Here is a 15060-nt window from a genome sequence, read left to right on the forward strand (position 1 = left end):
TTTTATGAGACAGGGTCTTGCTAAATTGCGGGGTGCCTTGCTAAGTCGTGGCAATTTAGCAATGCCCTCTTCAACTTATGATCCACCTCAGCCTCCGGGAGTCTTATGGGATTACAAATGTGCCCCCCCCCACGCCCAACCCTATTTTAATGAAGCCCCTTCTCAAACACTGTTGAGATGGGCCAGTGTCCTGGGATAGCTGTGTCTGGTGGATGCACAGGCTCAACTCCGGGTTCTAACAAAATAATTTAATTAGAAACGGAGTTTAGGCCACCCTGCTCCCCACAACCAACCCCTCAAGGAAGCGAAGCCTCTGCAATGAATAGGCAGGGTCGCTCTGTTTGCCGCCAGGGGGCGGCCCTGCACTGGCCCACGTGGCAGAGGTAGGAGCCGCCCAGCAGGAGGAGGAGCCCGCAGGCCACAGCCAAAGCACTGGGACAAGTTAGTCGGAGCTGTCCCCATCTGGGCCGCTGTCTGGCGTGGGCGGGAGCAGGGGTCTCCGGCGAGAGCGTTTGACCCGGCGCGCGGGCATCAGCAGTCTCCGCTTCAGCACAGCTATGGGCAGCGGAGCGCAGTCAAAGGCAGGGAACCTTTGGGGGTGAGGCCTGCTGGGAGGTGGGTGAGGAGATAACTTACCAGCCACCGTGTCCTGGCTGTCCGAAGTGGGCCCCCAGTAGATGCTCTCACCCCGGCGGAAGTTTCGGTGCAGCCGTGTGCAGAGTGTGGCTAAGGTGAGCAGCACTAGCAGGAAAGTCAGGGCCATGGCAGCCCAGGCAGCCTCCTCGGTGCGTGGGGTGGGGCCCCGGGCTACCCGGGGAGGCCCTGCTGCCCGAGGGGCTGGGGAAGCCTGATTCGGGCAGGCACAGCCTCCTGAGCTGCCTTGCCTGTTGGGTATGTGAGCATCCGTCCTGGAGCTGGCATTGCTTCCAAGCTGTCCAGGCAGCAAGGAGACAGGGGACACAGAAAGAGCCTTACTCCCCTCACCTGGGTTTCCTAAAATGGGCTGCTGGGCCTTTAAGCTCCATGTAGAAGCAAAGGGAATCCTCAGGCCAGAAGGAGTGGGCTGAAGACCAAGGACAGCACGCAGCCCCCGCCTCTTGGCACTACTCAGAGAAGGCCGTCTTGGGCCTCTAGATGTCACCTCTGTACCAGGAGGCCGCCAGCTCCGCAGAGCAAAGGCCAAAGCTGGGGCCTAAGGGGAGAAGAGATAGTAGTCACCCCTGCCCTGTTCAGACTGACCCCACCCCCAACCAAGCCTGGGCCCAGCACCCCTCACCTGCACACACCCTCTCCTGCATAGCCTTGCTGTGCTGGGGGTTGTCACCAAAGGAGAAGGCCCAGGAAGGTTGTCAGAGTGGAACCATACATTTTTCCTCTGCTTCCTCCGCCGTCGCCTCTTTAGCCAGTGGGCAACCCAGGCTGGTTCTACCCATGCCATCTCTAGTGCCATCCCCCATACTGTCAGCACCAGGGGCTATGAAAGAGGTATCTGTTAGATCTGAGATGAAGGTGAGGAGAAAAAGGATGCCCCTGAATTTTCTTTTCCCTGCACATGAGGCTGCACCTTCTGCCAGAATCAGGCAACCATCTTTCATCAACCACTTACCCGATCCCGAGTGAGGCTGGAGTCAGGAGCAAGTGAGGGCTTAGCCACACAAACGTGGGCAAGGAGGACAAGCTGGAGCTTCAGCCAAGGGTGGGCACAGGGGTGGTAGAGGAAGGTGACATCCTCAGCCTGGAGGAAAGGCACAGAGACATCAAGCCAGGCCCAGGTCCTTCCCAGAGAATCACAAGTTCTCTCATCCTTGGGACCATTATAAAGCGACTCCCAGGATAGTCCAATGGTCCTTTCACTTTCAGAGTCCAGGAAAGAGCAAAAAGCCTTGGGCCCTGGTATGTACTCCAGACTAAGTGTTCCCTTCATCCCTCCTCTCCACCAAATACCACCAGTCAAAGCTGAGCCTCTAAGCTTCCAAGACTGGGCTACCCTGTTACACTCAGACCATACTCTTTAGCTATATTTCTCTGTAGCTGTAATGATACCTCTACTGATTCCCAGTCTTGACTGTAAACATCCCCCCAAATGAAGACCAAGACTTCTATTTATTAATCCAATCTATACATTCTCCCAAGAGCAACCAAATACAAGACATGCAGACAGCAGGTGCACAATCTCAGGATGAAAATATTTCATCAATCATTATTCTTTGAATGAGTTGAGCTGGTGCTCAACACTGTGCTAGATGCTGTAGAGGATGCCAAAAGAGAACTAGATTCTGCCTGCGGGGAATTTATGAGAAACTCAGGGAAACAACTAATGCCAATGAAAGAGCAAACTAACAAAACTCGAAGTAGTTTGTTGTTAAATTAAGAGACAGGTTATGAGCACTACAGGGATTCAGAGGGAATGAAGGAAAAAAGGTAGACATGATCAGGCAAGGTCTCAGGGAAAGGCGACACCAGCACTGGCATGTGAAGATAGATTGCGATGGATAGCAGGAAGGTAGGGAGCTGCATACTTCAGGTCAGGAAAGTCCAGGTGTGGAGAATAAACAAGAGCAAAGGTACCACCAGTGGTGGGTAACATGACTGACCAACATGACTAAAAGGAACTAAAGACATGTAACTTAGATGAAGCTAATTTAATTAAGGCCCGAGAAGTCAGGCAGGGAAGCATAGCCTTGATAAAACAGGAAATAAGGAGCCACTGATAGGTTCAGAACAATGAATGACTTAATGAAAGGGTGACCAGTGACAGCAAAGACAGGGACAGCCATGCAAGCTGAACCCACAGTCTGGAAGTCTAATCTGAGACACATTCCTAAGTGACACAACTTTGAACCTTCCAAAGTGCTATCACACAGTATTCATTCACTCCTTACAGGTAGGGACAAAATTAATACCCTCTCTTCTAGAAAACTGGAGCTCAGAAAGTCAGGAGACCTCCCAGTCACACAGGGGAGTTGGGGTGGATTTTCTCCTGCTACCCTCAGAGTTCCACTTGCCACAAAGCCAGCTATTTGGCAACATTTGTGACAGCATTGCAGAGGACTCCAGGCCTGGTTCACTGTCTGCCCTCTGTCCTGGGATGGGGAACTGGAAACCTTGCCTCTTTCTGCAGGAAATGGTAAGAAATGGAGCTCATGAGTAGAAAAAGCGGGGATATCTGCAGGAGTCTCAGCTGTCCCCAGGTGCAGAGATCAAGGATGGGCCGGCCCCTGCTTGTACTTACCTGCCCTGGTCTCACCTGTGTGTAGGTCACTCTTGGTAACACCTACACATGGGGAAAGAAGAGAGCTTAGAACAGCTACCAGACTCCGTGTGCGGGATGGAGAGGGGACAGTAGGCTCCAGGCCCCGTGCTGGGGTGGAGAAATTGGTAACTGAAGACGGGAGGAACTGGCAGAGGTCCCCAAGAGCGTAACCGTGGAAAGTTCAGAGAGGCCAGCGCAGCTACCTCTTCACATCCCTTTCTCCTTCGGCCCTCCAGGGCTCCTACCTGTGGGGGCAGAGGCCACAAGCCCTCGGGACAATGGGCTCCCGCCTCCTCCACCGTCTCAGCCACCACCTGTGGATCCAAGGCGCAGAGCTGGGGCGTCGGCCTCAGCGAGGGCCCAGTTCTTTCCCTTCCCTGGCCCGGAGTTGGGGTGAGGAGGACTCTACTCCCCTCTCCGCGCGCCACCCTTCCAGGACGAACTTTTTTGCAAAGCGCTTTGAGAACCCCAGCCGAAGCCTGCCCAGGAGCGGGTCGCCTTACCTCGCTGGGACCCAAGAATCCCGCTAGGGCTGCCAGGAGAAGCAACTTGGGCAAAGACTGAGGAGGCGCCATCCCAGCCCGGCCAGTCGCTGGGCCAGCGAGAAAACGCGTAGCCCTCTCGGCCCCAGCGCCCTGGCGCCCAGGCGCCGCCCGCGCGCCCACGTAGATCCCGGGCTCGCGCGCTGTCCTGCCCCCTCCACCCCCGACCGCGCGCCCGTGCCTCGCCCCGCCCCCGCTCCGCCCCCAGCAACCAGGAGTGCGCGCACGCGTCCTACACCCGAAGCCGGAAAAGTTGTGTGTGCGAGCGCAGCTGGAGAGCATCGAGACGCTGGGCGGGCGGAGACCACCTCCCGCTTGCTGGAGGATTCGTCCTGACGCGTTTTTGCAGCCCACGGAGCGCAGCAGTAGTGCCTGGGTGGGATCCTGGAGCGGAGCAAAGGGCGGGAAGTGGGAAAACCCGCTTAACACTCATCAAGTGTGACCTGCAGCTAGAAGAGTCAGGATCACGAAGTCCGAGCTGCCGAAGTGAGAGGATCCCGGTTCTAGAACTTTGTCTTCAACCCATTCCACTCCCGTCCTTGAAAATAAGGCCTGAATCCGGAGGAGCCTCGAAGGCTCTCAGCCCCTATTCTCCAGGAGCCCTGGAAGGCCGCAGCTAGCCGGCGAGCTGCTTTGTTTTCCACCTTCGCCCCATCCCTCTCTGGGGTGATGTGAAACAGCTGCAGACCTCTCCAGCAGCAGGGCGCTAGCTCTTCAGGATTTTGAGGAATGACAGGGACGAGTGTAGAGTGTGGGGCTTGAGGTGTCCTGCCCAAAACTTTGAAATAAAGCAAAAAAAAACAAAAAAGTGTTATTTCAGCTGTTTCACATATCCCTGACTTACAAGGGCCTTCTTCCCCCCACCTCCCGCCAGTAATTGTCAAATGTTGGGCTGATGAAGGAACTCCAGTCTATCCTCGCCGTGTCCCTTCGCCAGCCTCTTCCTCAACTTATTAGGGGAGGCTTGGGCCTGTTTCTTCTTCCTGGGGAACGTTATTGAGGATTTCCTCTATGTGAGGCCAAGCTCTCAAGGAGCCTCGCTCCGGGTGGGCCGCGGTCGTCAATCGGACAGCGCCCTGCTGCCTGTAAGGAAAGGAGCAACCTCCCGCCGCAAACTCTCGTCCAGAACCCGACGGCCGCTCTGGCCCTGGCCCTGGCCCCTCTGGCCCTGGCCCTGGCCCTGGCCCTCTCCAGTCGGGTGCGGTATCCCCCGCCCTGCCGCGTGATTGCGCAGTTGCTGGGCCTGCGGGGCCGAGACAAGCACCGAGGTCAGAGAGCGCAGCCAAGGAAGGGAGAGAGGGTGTTCGGTGACTCTGGGCGCAGCTGCAGCAGGCGGGCAGGAACTCTGGAGCCCTTGTCCGGAGCCGCGAGTTATTCACTTCTCGCTTTTGCAGCTCCTCAACGGCAGCCCACGAGGGCACAGAGACCAGTCTCCCATGCTAGCCACTGACTTCATAGGATGGAAGGACCGGAGCAGGAGGCTCAGATGCTCGCCCCCGGCCCCCAAGTCTCAGCCTCCGGGTCTTCCCTGGTCTCTGCTACTGACACCCCAGTCCCTCCTGCTTCACCGGCGCGCCCTCACTCCCTCCCTCTAACCCCAACTCCTTTCACCCTCTGCTTCTGCTTGTTGCAATCCCTGTACAAAGGGCTGGGGGCGGGAGTGGGGGGCGGGAGAGGGGAGCTCGACTCGAACTGGCTGCCTTTGCGGGGCTGCGACCAATCCGAAGCGCGCCCGCCCGCCGGCGCGGGAGGGCCCTGGGCAGCCGCTGGAGGCCCGGCGGAGCCGCGGGCAGAGCGGGGAGATCGCAGAGGGGACTGACTGCCCGGCTGCCTGCCGCCCGCCGCCCGCCGCCCGCCGCCCGCCGCCCGCCGCCCGCCGCCCGCCAGAGACTCTACAGCCTCGCCATGCCGCCGTGGGGCGCCGCCCTCGCGCTGTTCCTGGCGGCGCTCGCCTTGCTCCTCCTGCTAGTCCCTCGGCTCCAGAGCCCTTGGAGGCGCGCCGTCGGAGCGAGGACCCTGCCCGGGGCCCTATTTCAGGACGATCACAAGGAGGTGAAGAGTGGAGGCCCCGCAGATCAGTTCAGCGAAGGACGAGAGCCGCTGCCCGGCGGGTGCAGCCTCATCTGTAAGCCGTCTGCGCTGGCTCAGTGCCTACTGCGCACCCTGAGGCGCTCGGCTGCGCTGGAGCCCGGCCCGCGCTTCTGGCTCTCTGGTCCACACCTGCAGACCCTCTGCCACTTCGTCCTGCCCGTAGGGCCCGGGCCTGAGCTGGCCCGGGAGTACCTGCAGTTGGCGGACGACGGGCTAGTGGCTCTTGACTGGGTCATAGGACCTTGCCCCCGGGGCCGCCGGATCACCAACGCTGGGGGTCTTCCAGCTGTGCTGCTGGTGATCCCCAATGCGTGGGGGCGCCTAACCCGTAATGTACTCGGCCTCTGTCTGCTTGCCCTGGAGCGTGGCTACTACCCGGTCATCTTCCACCGTCGCGGCCATCACGGCTGCCCTCTGGTGAGTCCCCGGCTACAGCCTTTCGGGGACCCGTCAGACCTCAAGGAGGCGGTGACTTACATCCGCTTCCGACACCCGGCGGCCCCCTTGTTCGCGGTGAGCGAAGGCTCAGGTTCGGCGCTGCTGCTGTCCTACCTGGGTGAGTGCGGCTCCTCTAGCTACGTGACAGGAGCCGCCTGCATCTCGCCAGTGCTGCGCTGTCGAGAATGGTTCGAGGCCGGCCTGCCCTGGCCCTACGAACGCGGGTTCCTGCTGCACCAGAAGATCGCCCTCAGCAGGTGGGTAATGAAGACCCTAGACGGGCAGGGCAGGAGGAGAATAGAGGTCTTGAACAGGCTGGGTGGAGGGGTGTTCTGCCTGGTATGGGAATAGGTGTGGGCCAGTTTGGGCAAAGTTCTTACACATGTTCCAAAGCTGTTCAAACCCCATGTCTAGTCAGAACCAGGGAAGCAAGTTTCAAAGCCACAGGTGGCCTTATAGCGTCAGTGAGCATCACTGCTAGATCAGGGACTTCTGGCCGGGCCCCTTGCTACATCTCCTTCCTCCTCAGGTGTCCTAGCAACTTGAGCACCTCGCCTGTGGGTAAGCAGAGGTGATAGTCGACATTTACCACTTAGCCCATAGTGCCACAGATCAGCAAAGAGGGCTCTGAAAGCAATTCAATCCATTATCTTCCAGAATGTTTACTTACAGTCTCTGAGCCAGGAGGTGACAGAAATCAGAAACATGGCAGCATTTGATTTATTCAAATTTGTTAGACTTGACAAATGTCCTAGGCATGTACTCAACATTTAATTTTACATTTTTAAAAAATATTCATTTATTTTTAATTTTCAAAAGGAGAACAACATAACACTGAACAAACAAGAGTGATTCATGTAGATCAGCAGCTGCAAAGTTAAATGCTGGCTCTAGGGCTGGACAGGTGACAGATGAAACTTCCCACTGATACAGCCTGAGTGATATTCCCAGTTCTACCACGCGGCCTGAGCAGTGGTTTCATTAATGAGGTTCTAGGCATAAAGTTAGTTAGAAGAGATGGAAATAAAACACACAGACCAGTTACCTTATTTCTATTGCTAGGTCCCAGACGGCTCACCTCTCTGGTTCCCACCTCTAGCCGCCCAGCAGGGCAGCGAGGATTACTCAGGGCTAGCAGGAGAGAGAGAGAGCACGAACACGCCTGGGAGTAGCCCTTTATTGGGGAACAAGAGATTCAGGGGAGAATTCCATCCAATGAAGGTTGAGGGGGGGCTGCACTCCAAGGTCAGGGTCAGTGATTGGGTCCCCGGGGTCAGTGGTCACGCACACCCCCACACGGATGGGCTCTCTCATCAGGAAAGGGTCGGGAAAGCTTCCACACAGCCAAAGTGCCTCAGGCCCTTAACGGGAGTCACCCAATCACGTCAGAATGGCTTCCCACACCCAGTCTTTTCTAGGAGATGGCAAAATGAGATCAAAGGCATTATGGCCACAGGATGTTGTTGCAGAAAGACCTGGAATATGGTCTCAGACATGCTTAGGTTCAAATTCTAAATTTCCATGTCAGTTAACCCCTTTAAAACTCACTTTCCCCTTCAGTCAAATGGGGTTAATGATCACCTCCCAATCATTAAATGGAAAAAAGAAAAGTGAAGGGCTGGAATTGGGTAGGTGATCTCTTTCCTTTTCCCCATTTTGCCTCCTATTTGGTGAAGGTCAAACCCTGAGCTGAAAAACAGCCAGAAGTGCTGCCATGGCAACTCAGAGGGCTGGTGCAGCCCAGGGGTAATGTGCTCTGATCTGGCTTAATTGCCATAGTTTCCATTCCAAAATGACCATCACCAGTGCCAACCCTGGGCACCAGCTGGAGGGCAGAGGGAAGGAAGTGTAGAGGAAAACTGTGCCTTTAGGAACTGCTCTTCCATGGAAATTTGGGCCTGAAATCTCAGTGCAAACATCTTTGAATGTTTGCAGGAGATACATGTCTAAATTCAACTAGCCAAGGCTAGATGAATCACCCAAAGGACTGAGCTGTCAATCCTGGCCTCCTTAGTAGGACCCAAGGCCCCCTGCAAGGAGCTAGAAATAGCAATATTGTCTCTTTCCCCAAAGCAGTTGGTCTCAGGCCCCTATTTGGGAATACACTCAGTAAATTAATCACACTCCAAGTTGCTTTTTCTGCCACTTAGTACTTTCTGGGAATACCTGTCCCACATGTTCCTGACCAAGGTCACATTGATTTGTCATCAGAAAATCATATTAGTATAAAAATATAAAAACAACTAGTGCAATAAAAATGCAATTGATTAGGGAGAAGGGTGTCACCTACTGATTTTGGATAGTCTGAGCCAGTGAGTTCTTCTAGGAGAGGTCCAAGAGGTAACAGTTCATAACAAGTTCCCTGGAGATGGCTGAAGCTGATGTTAGGATAAGAGTGGTTCATGTAGATCAGCAGCTGCAAAGTTAAATGCTGGCTCTAGGGCTGGACAGGGACTAGACAGGTAATACAGGGAATGACAGGCCTGGCAGGCACTATGACACAGGAAGGAATATTCAGCCCATGTAACCAGATCTTTCTATTTGCCCTGAGAGGCCAGAAATCAGCATGTTATACAATATATCCTAATTTTAATTTTATTTATTGTACCAGGGACTGAACTCAGAGGTACTTTACCACTGAACTACATCCCAAGCCCTTTTCATTCTGTATTTTGAGACAGAATCTAAGTTGTGTAGTGTCTTAGTAAGTTGCTAAGGCTGATCTCCTGCCTCAGTCTCCCAAGTCACTGAGATTAAAGGCATCCACCACTGTGCCTGGCTGCAATATAGCCTAATTTTAAATGGTGGCCATTAAGTGGAAATTTTTAAAAGCACTATATAGTCAAAACGTCTCTGTGGCCAGAATCTGTCCTGTAAGCTGCTCTTCTGCAACTTTTGCTATTGCCTGGTGTTCTTCTTCTTCTTTTTAATATTTTTAGTTGTAGATGAACACAATACCTTTATTTATTTATCTGTATGCAATGCTGAGGATCAAACCCAGTGCCTCATGCGTGCTAGGTGAGTGTTCTACCACTGAGCCACAACCCCAGCCCCTGATTCTTCTTCTTTTCCTCTTTCCCCATTTAACTTCTGCTGCCAGGTATGCCACAGCCCTGGAAGACACAGTGGACACCAGCAAGCTGTTCAGGAGCCGCTCCCTGCGAGAGTTTGAGGAGACCCTCTTCTGCCACACCAAGAGTTTCCCCATTAGCTGGGATACCTATTGGGACCGCAATGACCCTCTCCGGGATGTGGACGAGGCAGCCGTGCCTGTACTGTGCATCTGCAGTGCTGATGACCCTGTGTGTGGGCCCCCAGACCACACTCTGCCCACCGAACTCTTCCACAGCAACCCTTACTTCTTCTTGCTGCTTAGTCGCCATGGAGGCCACTGTGGCTTCCTGCGGCAGGAGCCCTTACCAGCCTGGAGCCACGATGTCATCTTGGAGTCCTTTAGGGCCTTGACTGAGTTCTTCCGAATGGAAGAAAAAATGAAAGGGCTGAACAGGCGCCGAACATCATTCCTAGGGGGCCGGCGTCGCTGGGGAGCCCTGCAAAAGAGGGAGGTCTCTCCCTCTTACAATCTGGAAGAGATCTTTAGCTGGAAAAGATCATATACAAGGTAAGGCCAGGGCAGGAAAGCCTCTGGTCCTGAAAAGAAGAACAGAGTGGGGCATGGTGGAGTCAAGAAAAGATGGTAAGGACTGAACAGGGCAGCTCTTTGCTCCTAATTCTGTCCTTTGTCTTTTTAACTGGTCTGTGGAAAGAAATGGAACTTCCAGCAAGCCTGCGTTCACTACCATGAGCAGAACTGCTGCCCAGGCTCTGAGAAACATATTTTTGCTCCTCCTGGCCAGTGCTAGTCAACTTCATAAGCACCTTTGAAGTCCATGGACTCTGCCTCCTTCCTAGCCATGACTACACAGAAGATGAGTTGTTGCATGTCATTGGGCCACTCTGTCCCACATAAATAATCAGCTTAGTGACTGATTTTTGAGTTGGAGCCACTTGATGTAGAAAGGACAGGATGTTTGTGTCTCGGTCCCACTTCCCTCATGTGCTCTGTGGTTGTGGCTCTGCTCTGACTTCATGCATCAGCAACTGGGGAAGAGGCTCCCAGAGTTGCTTGGCTGCTTCAGGCTGGCCTGAGTCTGAGGAGTCAGCAGAGGCAGGAAGTGCTGTGCTAACATTGGCATTGGCCAGGGTAGGCAAGGGTGAGAATGTGAAGTCCTGTTCCTGCGTGCTGAGGTCCAGTCTCTGAGAGGAGTTCCACAAATTTCTTCTGGGAATGCGGCTGATCTGGGGATCCAGCCTAGGCCTTCAAGTCTCACTAGAGTGATCCCACAGGCATTTTAGGAATAGAAAGTGCTCTCACCCCCTGGTCTCAAGGCTCCACTAGACCGTGGGTTAAGTAGCCAGACACTTGGGCACCTCAGATGCTCCCTCCAATTCTATTTCAGGGGATTCCTCCAGAGAGTCCCTGAGATGTGGGCTTTCTCTAAGTCAGTGGATAGTATAAACCTTATAACTTTGGATTTCTGGTTAGTTACTCCCTTTTCTGACTCTAGTAGCCTCTCCTTTTCTAAAACCAGGAGAGACATCTGGAACCAGAGGAAACAAAGCACCAAGAGGTTGACTAGAGTTGACTCTGCAGTGATTTATGAGTGTTTCCCATTACCAGGCTTTGTTTGTTCAATTATTCAAAAGGCCATCCATGTAAAGGCAGAAGAGCTTCTTTCTGAACCTGACTACTCTAAGTGGGTGTTTCATTTTATGAGAACAATGCCGAAGACCAAAGTAAAATAAGATATGGCATACAGACCGATGTACATACCTTGGTTTTGATTAGGCCATTAAAATTTTGTTGACTACAGGAGATTTGGTTCCATGAGTTGTTAAGATTCATAAGCATTTCCCAAAGTTTTATTGATTGATTGACTGATTTTGCAGGGCTGGGGATTGAACCTAGGACTTCACACATGGCAAGTACTCTATCACTGAGCCATCCCTCTAGCCCAATTTTATTTATTTATTTTTTAAATATTGATTTATCTTTGTCACTTATTTTTTTAAGAGAGAGTGAAAGAGGAGAGAGAGAGAGAGAATTTTTTAATATTTATTTTTTAGTTCTCGGCGGACACAACATCTTTGTTGGTATGTGGTGCTGAGGATCGAACCCCGGCCACACGCATGCCAGGCGAGCGCGCTACCGCTTGAGCCACATCCCCAGCCCCCCAATTTTATTTTATAAATGGAAAGAGGGTATCTGTTTGACCTCACAAACAGCAAAACAATTTTAAAGAGATGTTTATGCCAAAAGCCACAACCCAAAGCTTGGTATGAGTTATTCCTAGGGCCCTGATACCATGTATGGATAATCTTGTTCGAGTCTTATTCTTTTAGACCAAATAAGAAAAGACTCTGAATTCCAAGAATCTAAACTGAAATACAACTCAATTGTCCAAGGCACAATATTCTGTTGTGAAAAAATGATCACCCTCCTTCTTACTCCTTGCTCCTCCTCCTTCACACTCCTTTTTTTTTCACATTCATTCACCATATCTGAGCAAGAGATATAAGAAACTGAATATAAAGAGTCAGTCTGTCATGAGATGGGAGGGAAAGGGAGAGAAAAGGGAAATTGCATGGAAATGAAGGGAGACCCTCATTGCTATACAAAATTACATATAAGAGGTTGTGAGGGGAATGGGAAAATAAACAAGGAGAGAAATGAATTACAGTAGATGGGGTAGAGAGAGAAGATGGGAGGGGAGGGGAGGGGGGATAGTAGGGGATAGGAAAGGTAGCAGAATACAACAATTACTAATAGGGCATTATGTAAAATTGTGGATGTGTAACCGACGTGATTCTGCAATCTGCATTTGGGGTAAAATTGGGGGTTCATAACCCACATCAATCTAATGTATGAAATATGATATGTCAAGAGCTTTGTAATGTTGTGAACAACCAATAAAAAAAAAAAAAAAAAGAGTCAGTCTGTCGTTGGTGAACCGCAGCCTTGGTAAAGGGTTGCTAAGGGAGAATTACTGGCAGCTGGTACATTGGGGATTTCAGTTAATTAGGGTCCTGGAGTCCCATATGCCTTTGGACCAACCATTAAGGCTGCAAAATGGGAAGCAGCCAAATGGTTTTTAAACCTTAAGGCTTAATGATTCCCTGGTGGCAAAAATCTGGGTAGTTTCTCTAGACCAAAAAGCACAGGATTCTGATTGTGATTCTGATTCATCAAGAGAATTGATTTTCCTTTCTCTTTAATTTTTTAAAAGTTTATCTAGGTTTTTTCTTCTTCTTTTTTCTTTCTTTTCCTTTTATATAGGCAAGAATGCTTACAGAGGAGAGGAATGTACATACTTTGCAATTATAATTATTATAATTTTTGGTGGTACTAGGGTTTGAACCCAGGAGCACACCCCCTCTGAGATACACTCCCAGCCTTTTAAGTAAGTAATTTATTTATTGAGACAGAGTCTTGCTAAGTTGCTAAAGCTGGCCTCAAAATTGTGATCCTGGGCTAGACTTGTAGCTCAGTGGTAGAGTGCTTGCCCACCATGTGTGAGGCCCTGGGTTTGATCCTCAGCACCACATAAAAATAAATAAATAAATGTATTGTGTCCATCTACAACTAAAAAAAAATTAAAAATATTAAAACAAAACCCTCATGATCCTTCTGCTTTAGCCTTCAAGTTGCTAGAATTACAGGTGTGTATCACCTATGCCCACTCCTACCGTTTTTTAGTTTTTAGATTCTGTCCCCTGTCCCCACCGTTGGGGATTGAAACCAGAACCTCACATATGCTAGACAAGTGCTCTACCACTGTACAGTTAGTCTTTAAGCTCTCAGAGGAATGTCAGAATAGCTCTAGTTCAGGTTCCATTAGTTTCCTAGGACCCTAAGCCCGTTACCTAAATCCTAAAACATATTTCCTCTATGTCCCTCAGGTCAGATGTGCTCACTGCATATCCCAGGAAGCTATTTCTCTCATCTCTGCCCATCACTGCTTGAAGACTAAAGCTGAAAAGTTCATTATTGCCAAGAAAGTATAGTTCCTGTTCAAGCAGGAAAGGTTTGGGTGACCCTGTCATTTAGCCAGATTGGCTCTGTTTTGGTAAATAACTAATCAAGTGAATTTGGAGGAGACCCAGGCACACTATTCTGAGGAGGTGTAGTCCCTTGAACAAAATGGCAGGTTCTGAGTTTAAGGAAGCAAAACAATAAAACAAATCTCTAAGAATTACCACTGAAGGGACTGGGGTTATAGCTCAGTGGTAGAAAACTTGCCTATCATGTGTGAGCCCAATCCCCAGCACCACCAAAAAAAAAAAAAAAAAAAAAAAAAAAACACTGAATTGGTGTTTTCATGTATTGAGTCTTTAGAGATCCTCTCAGGTCTTCTTGCTTGCCTCCCTTTTGTCCTCTTTATTAACATCTTCAAATGATAAAGGAAAAAGCAGCTGATGACTTCAGAGAGACATTATCTCAGAAGTAGAAACCAAGTCCTGTTTCCACTTGGGGATCAGAATGTAGGAAGCAGACAACTTCCCCTGAAGGTTACTTTCAGTTCTGCTAAGTTCTCACCTCTGATATCAAGATTGTGCTAAGGTATAATTTCTCCTGAAGATTTAGTTTATGTACTTATATATAGGTTTCCAGAGTGGTTTGGCTGGCAATAATAGTATGAAAAACAAAGCACCAAATTCTCTCTTTCAGAAGGCATCATCTGTTTTGAATGAAGATATCCTTTCTAAGACTTGAATACTGTAAGAAAAGTGGTCTTGATGCAGGAAGTGTCATCTTGTCTTTATGTATAACCTCAAAATCACCCAAGTCAGAAACTCTCTGGTACTCATCTTCCATCCAAACCACAAGATCCTTTGTCAGTCAGAAACCTTTAGTAATGCCATGTTATCATCTCTTAGAAATGAACTTTAGCATGAATTTCTCTTCCTGCTTCAACAAGCAAATACATCTGGCCACTTCAGTAGAACTTCCTACCACCACCAGTAGAGATCTATAATTCTACAGTCAAGCATAAAAGCAACATCAGAAGTTGTTTGCACTTGTTATCACAGTGTATAAAGATTATTTTTAGGAAGGCTTGAGTTCTACACTCAGTGGGAGGATCTGAGTGCCCAGAAATGGAATCAATGTCTTCAGAAAGCAAATCTACATGTTGGGATATTCCAGTTAGACCACCCTTGGCATTCACCATGGAGAAAATGTGTGCCAAGAAGTGAGGGTGGCCTGGATCAGATACAAGATCTTTGCTCAGGGCTGGGGTGTAGCTCAGTGGTAAAGTGCTTGCCTAGCATGCTTGAGGCCTTGGGTTCAATCTCCAGGACCATGGAGGACAAAGGGACAAGGTGTTTTCTCATCTGAGTCTGTGAATTGAAAGCTTGGTGAGTTGTGAAGACTTCTGGTTGTTTTTTGGGTTTTAGAATCAAGAGACCACAGACCTGACCTGGATACTGGAATCTGGGAAAACAATAAAGATTTTAATTAAAAACAACCCTACTGGACTGGGGATGTGGCTCAAGCGGTAACACGCCTGGCATGCGTGGGACGCTGGGTTTGATCCTCAGCACCACATTAAAAAAAAGATGTTGTGTCCACCGAAAACTAAAAAATAAATACTTTAAAAAAAAAATCTCTCTTAAAAAAAAAAAAAAAACCCTACCAAAGTGACCAGAGTATTTTTTAATGATACCAGTAGCTGG

The 15060-nt window shown here is 50.3% G+C and overlaps 2 protein-coding genes across 4 annotated transcripts; one reads left to right on the forward strand and one right to left on the reverse strand.

Annotated features, from left to right (window-relative positions):
- Positions 1 to 224: 224 nt before the first annotated feature.
- Positions 225 to 4452, reverse strand: TP53I13 (tumor protein p53 inducible protein 13). Of its 3 annotated transcripts, none has more exons than XM_081272270.1 (7): positions 3757 to 4452; positions 3457 to 3567; positions 3233 to 3274; positions 1607 to 1735; positions 1277 to 1474; positions 637 to 1192; positions 225 to 555 (listed from the first exon to the last, which is right to left on the reverse strand). In XM_081272270.1, exons 1-7 carry the CDS (start codon positions 4075 to 4077, stop codon positions 443 to 445), a joined length of 1470 nt encoding a protein of 489 aa, XP_081128396.1. In that variant the 5' UTR covers positions 4078 to 4452; the 3' UTR covers positions 225 to 442. The 3 variants fall into 3 exon arrangements, with proteins under 3 accessions (XP_081128396.1, XP_081128398.1, XP_081128397.1); XM_081272271.1 differs by having other exon boundaries at positions 228 to 555; positions 3499 to 3567; positions 3757 to 4449; XM_081272272.1 differs by lacking the exon at positions 3457 to 3567 and having other exon boundaries at positions 3757 to 4451.
- A 504-nt stretch (positions 4453 to 4956) lies between these two features.
- On the forward strand, positions 4957 to 11586 carry ABHD15 (abhydrolase domain containing 15). Its single transcript, XM_081272277.1, has 2 exons — positions 4957 to 6581; positions 9425 to 11586. Exons 1-2 carry the CDS (start codon positions 5701 to 5703, stop codon positions 9948 to 9950), a joined length of 1407 nt encoding a protein of 468 aa, XP_081128403.1. The 5' UTR covers positions 4957 to 5700; the 3' UTR covers positions 9951 to 11586.
- Positions 11587 to 15060: the final 3474 nt, after the last annotated feature.

This window comes from Spermophilus citellus, assembly GCF_964194105.1.
Source record: "Spermophilus citellus genome assembly, chromosome: 17".
Lineage (NCBI taxonomy): Eukaryota > Metazoa > Chordata > Mammalia > Rodentia > Sciuridae > Spermophilus > Spermophilus citellus.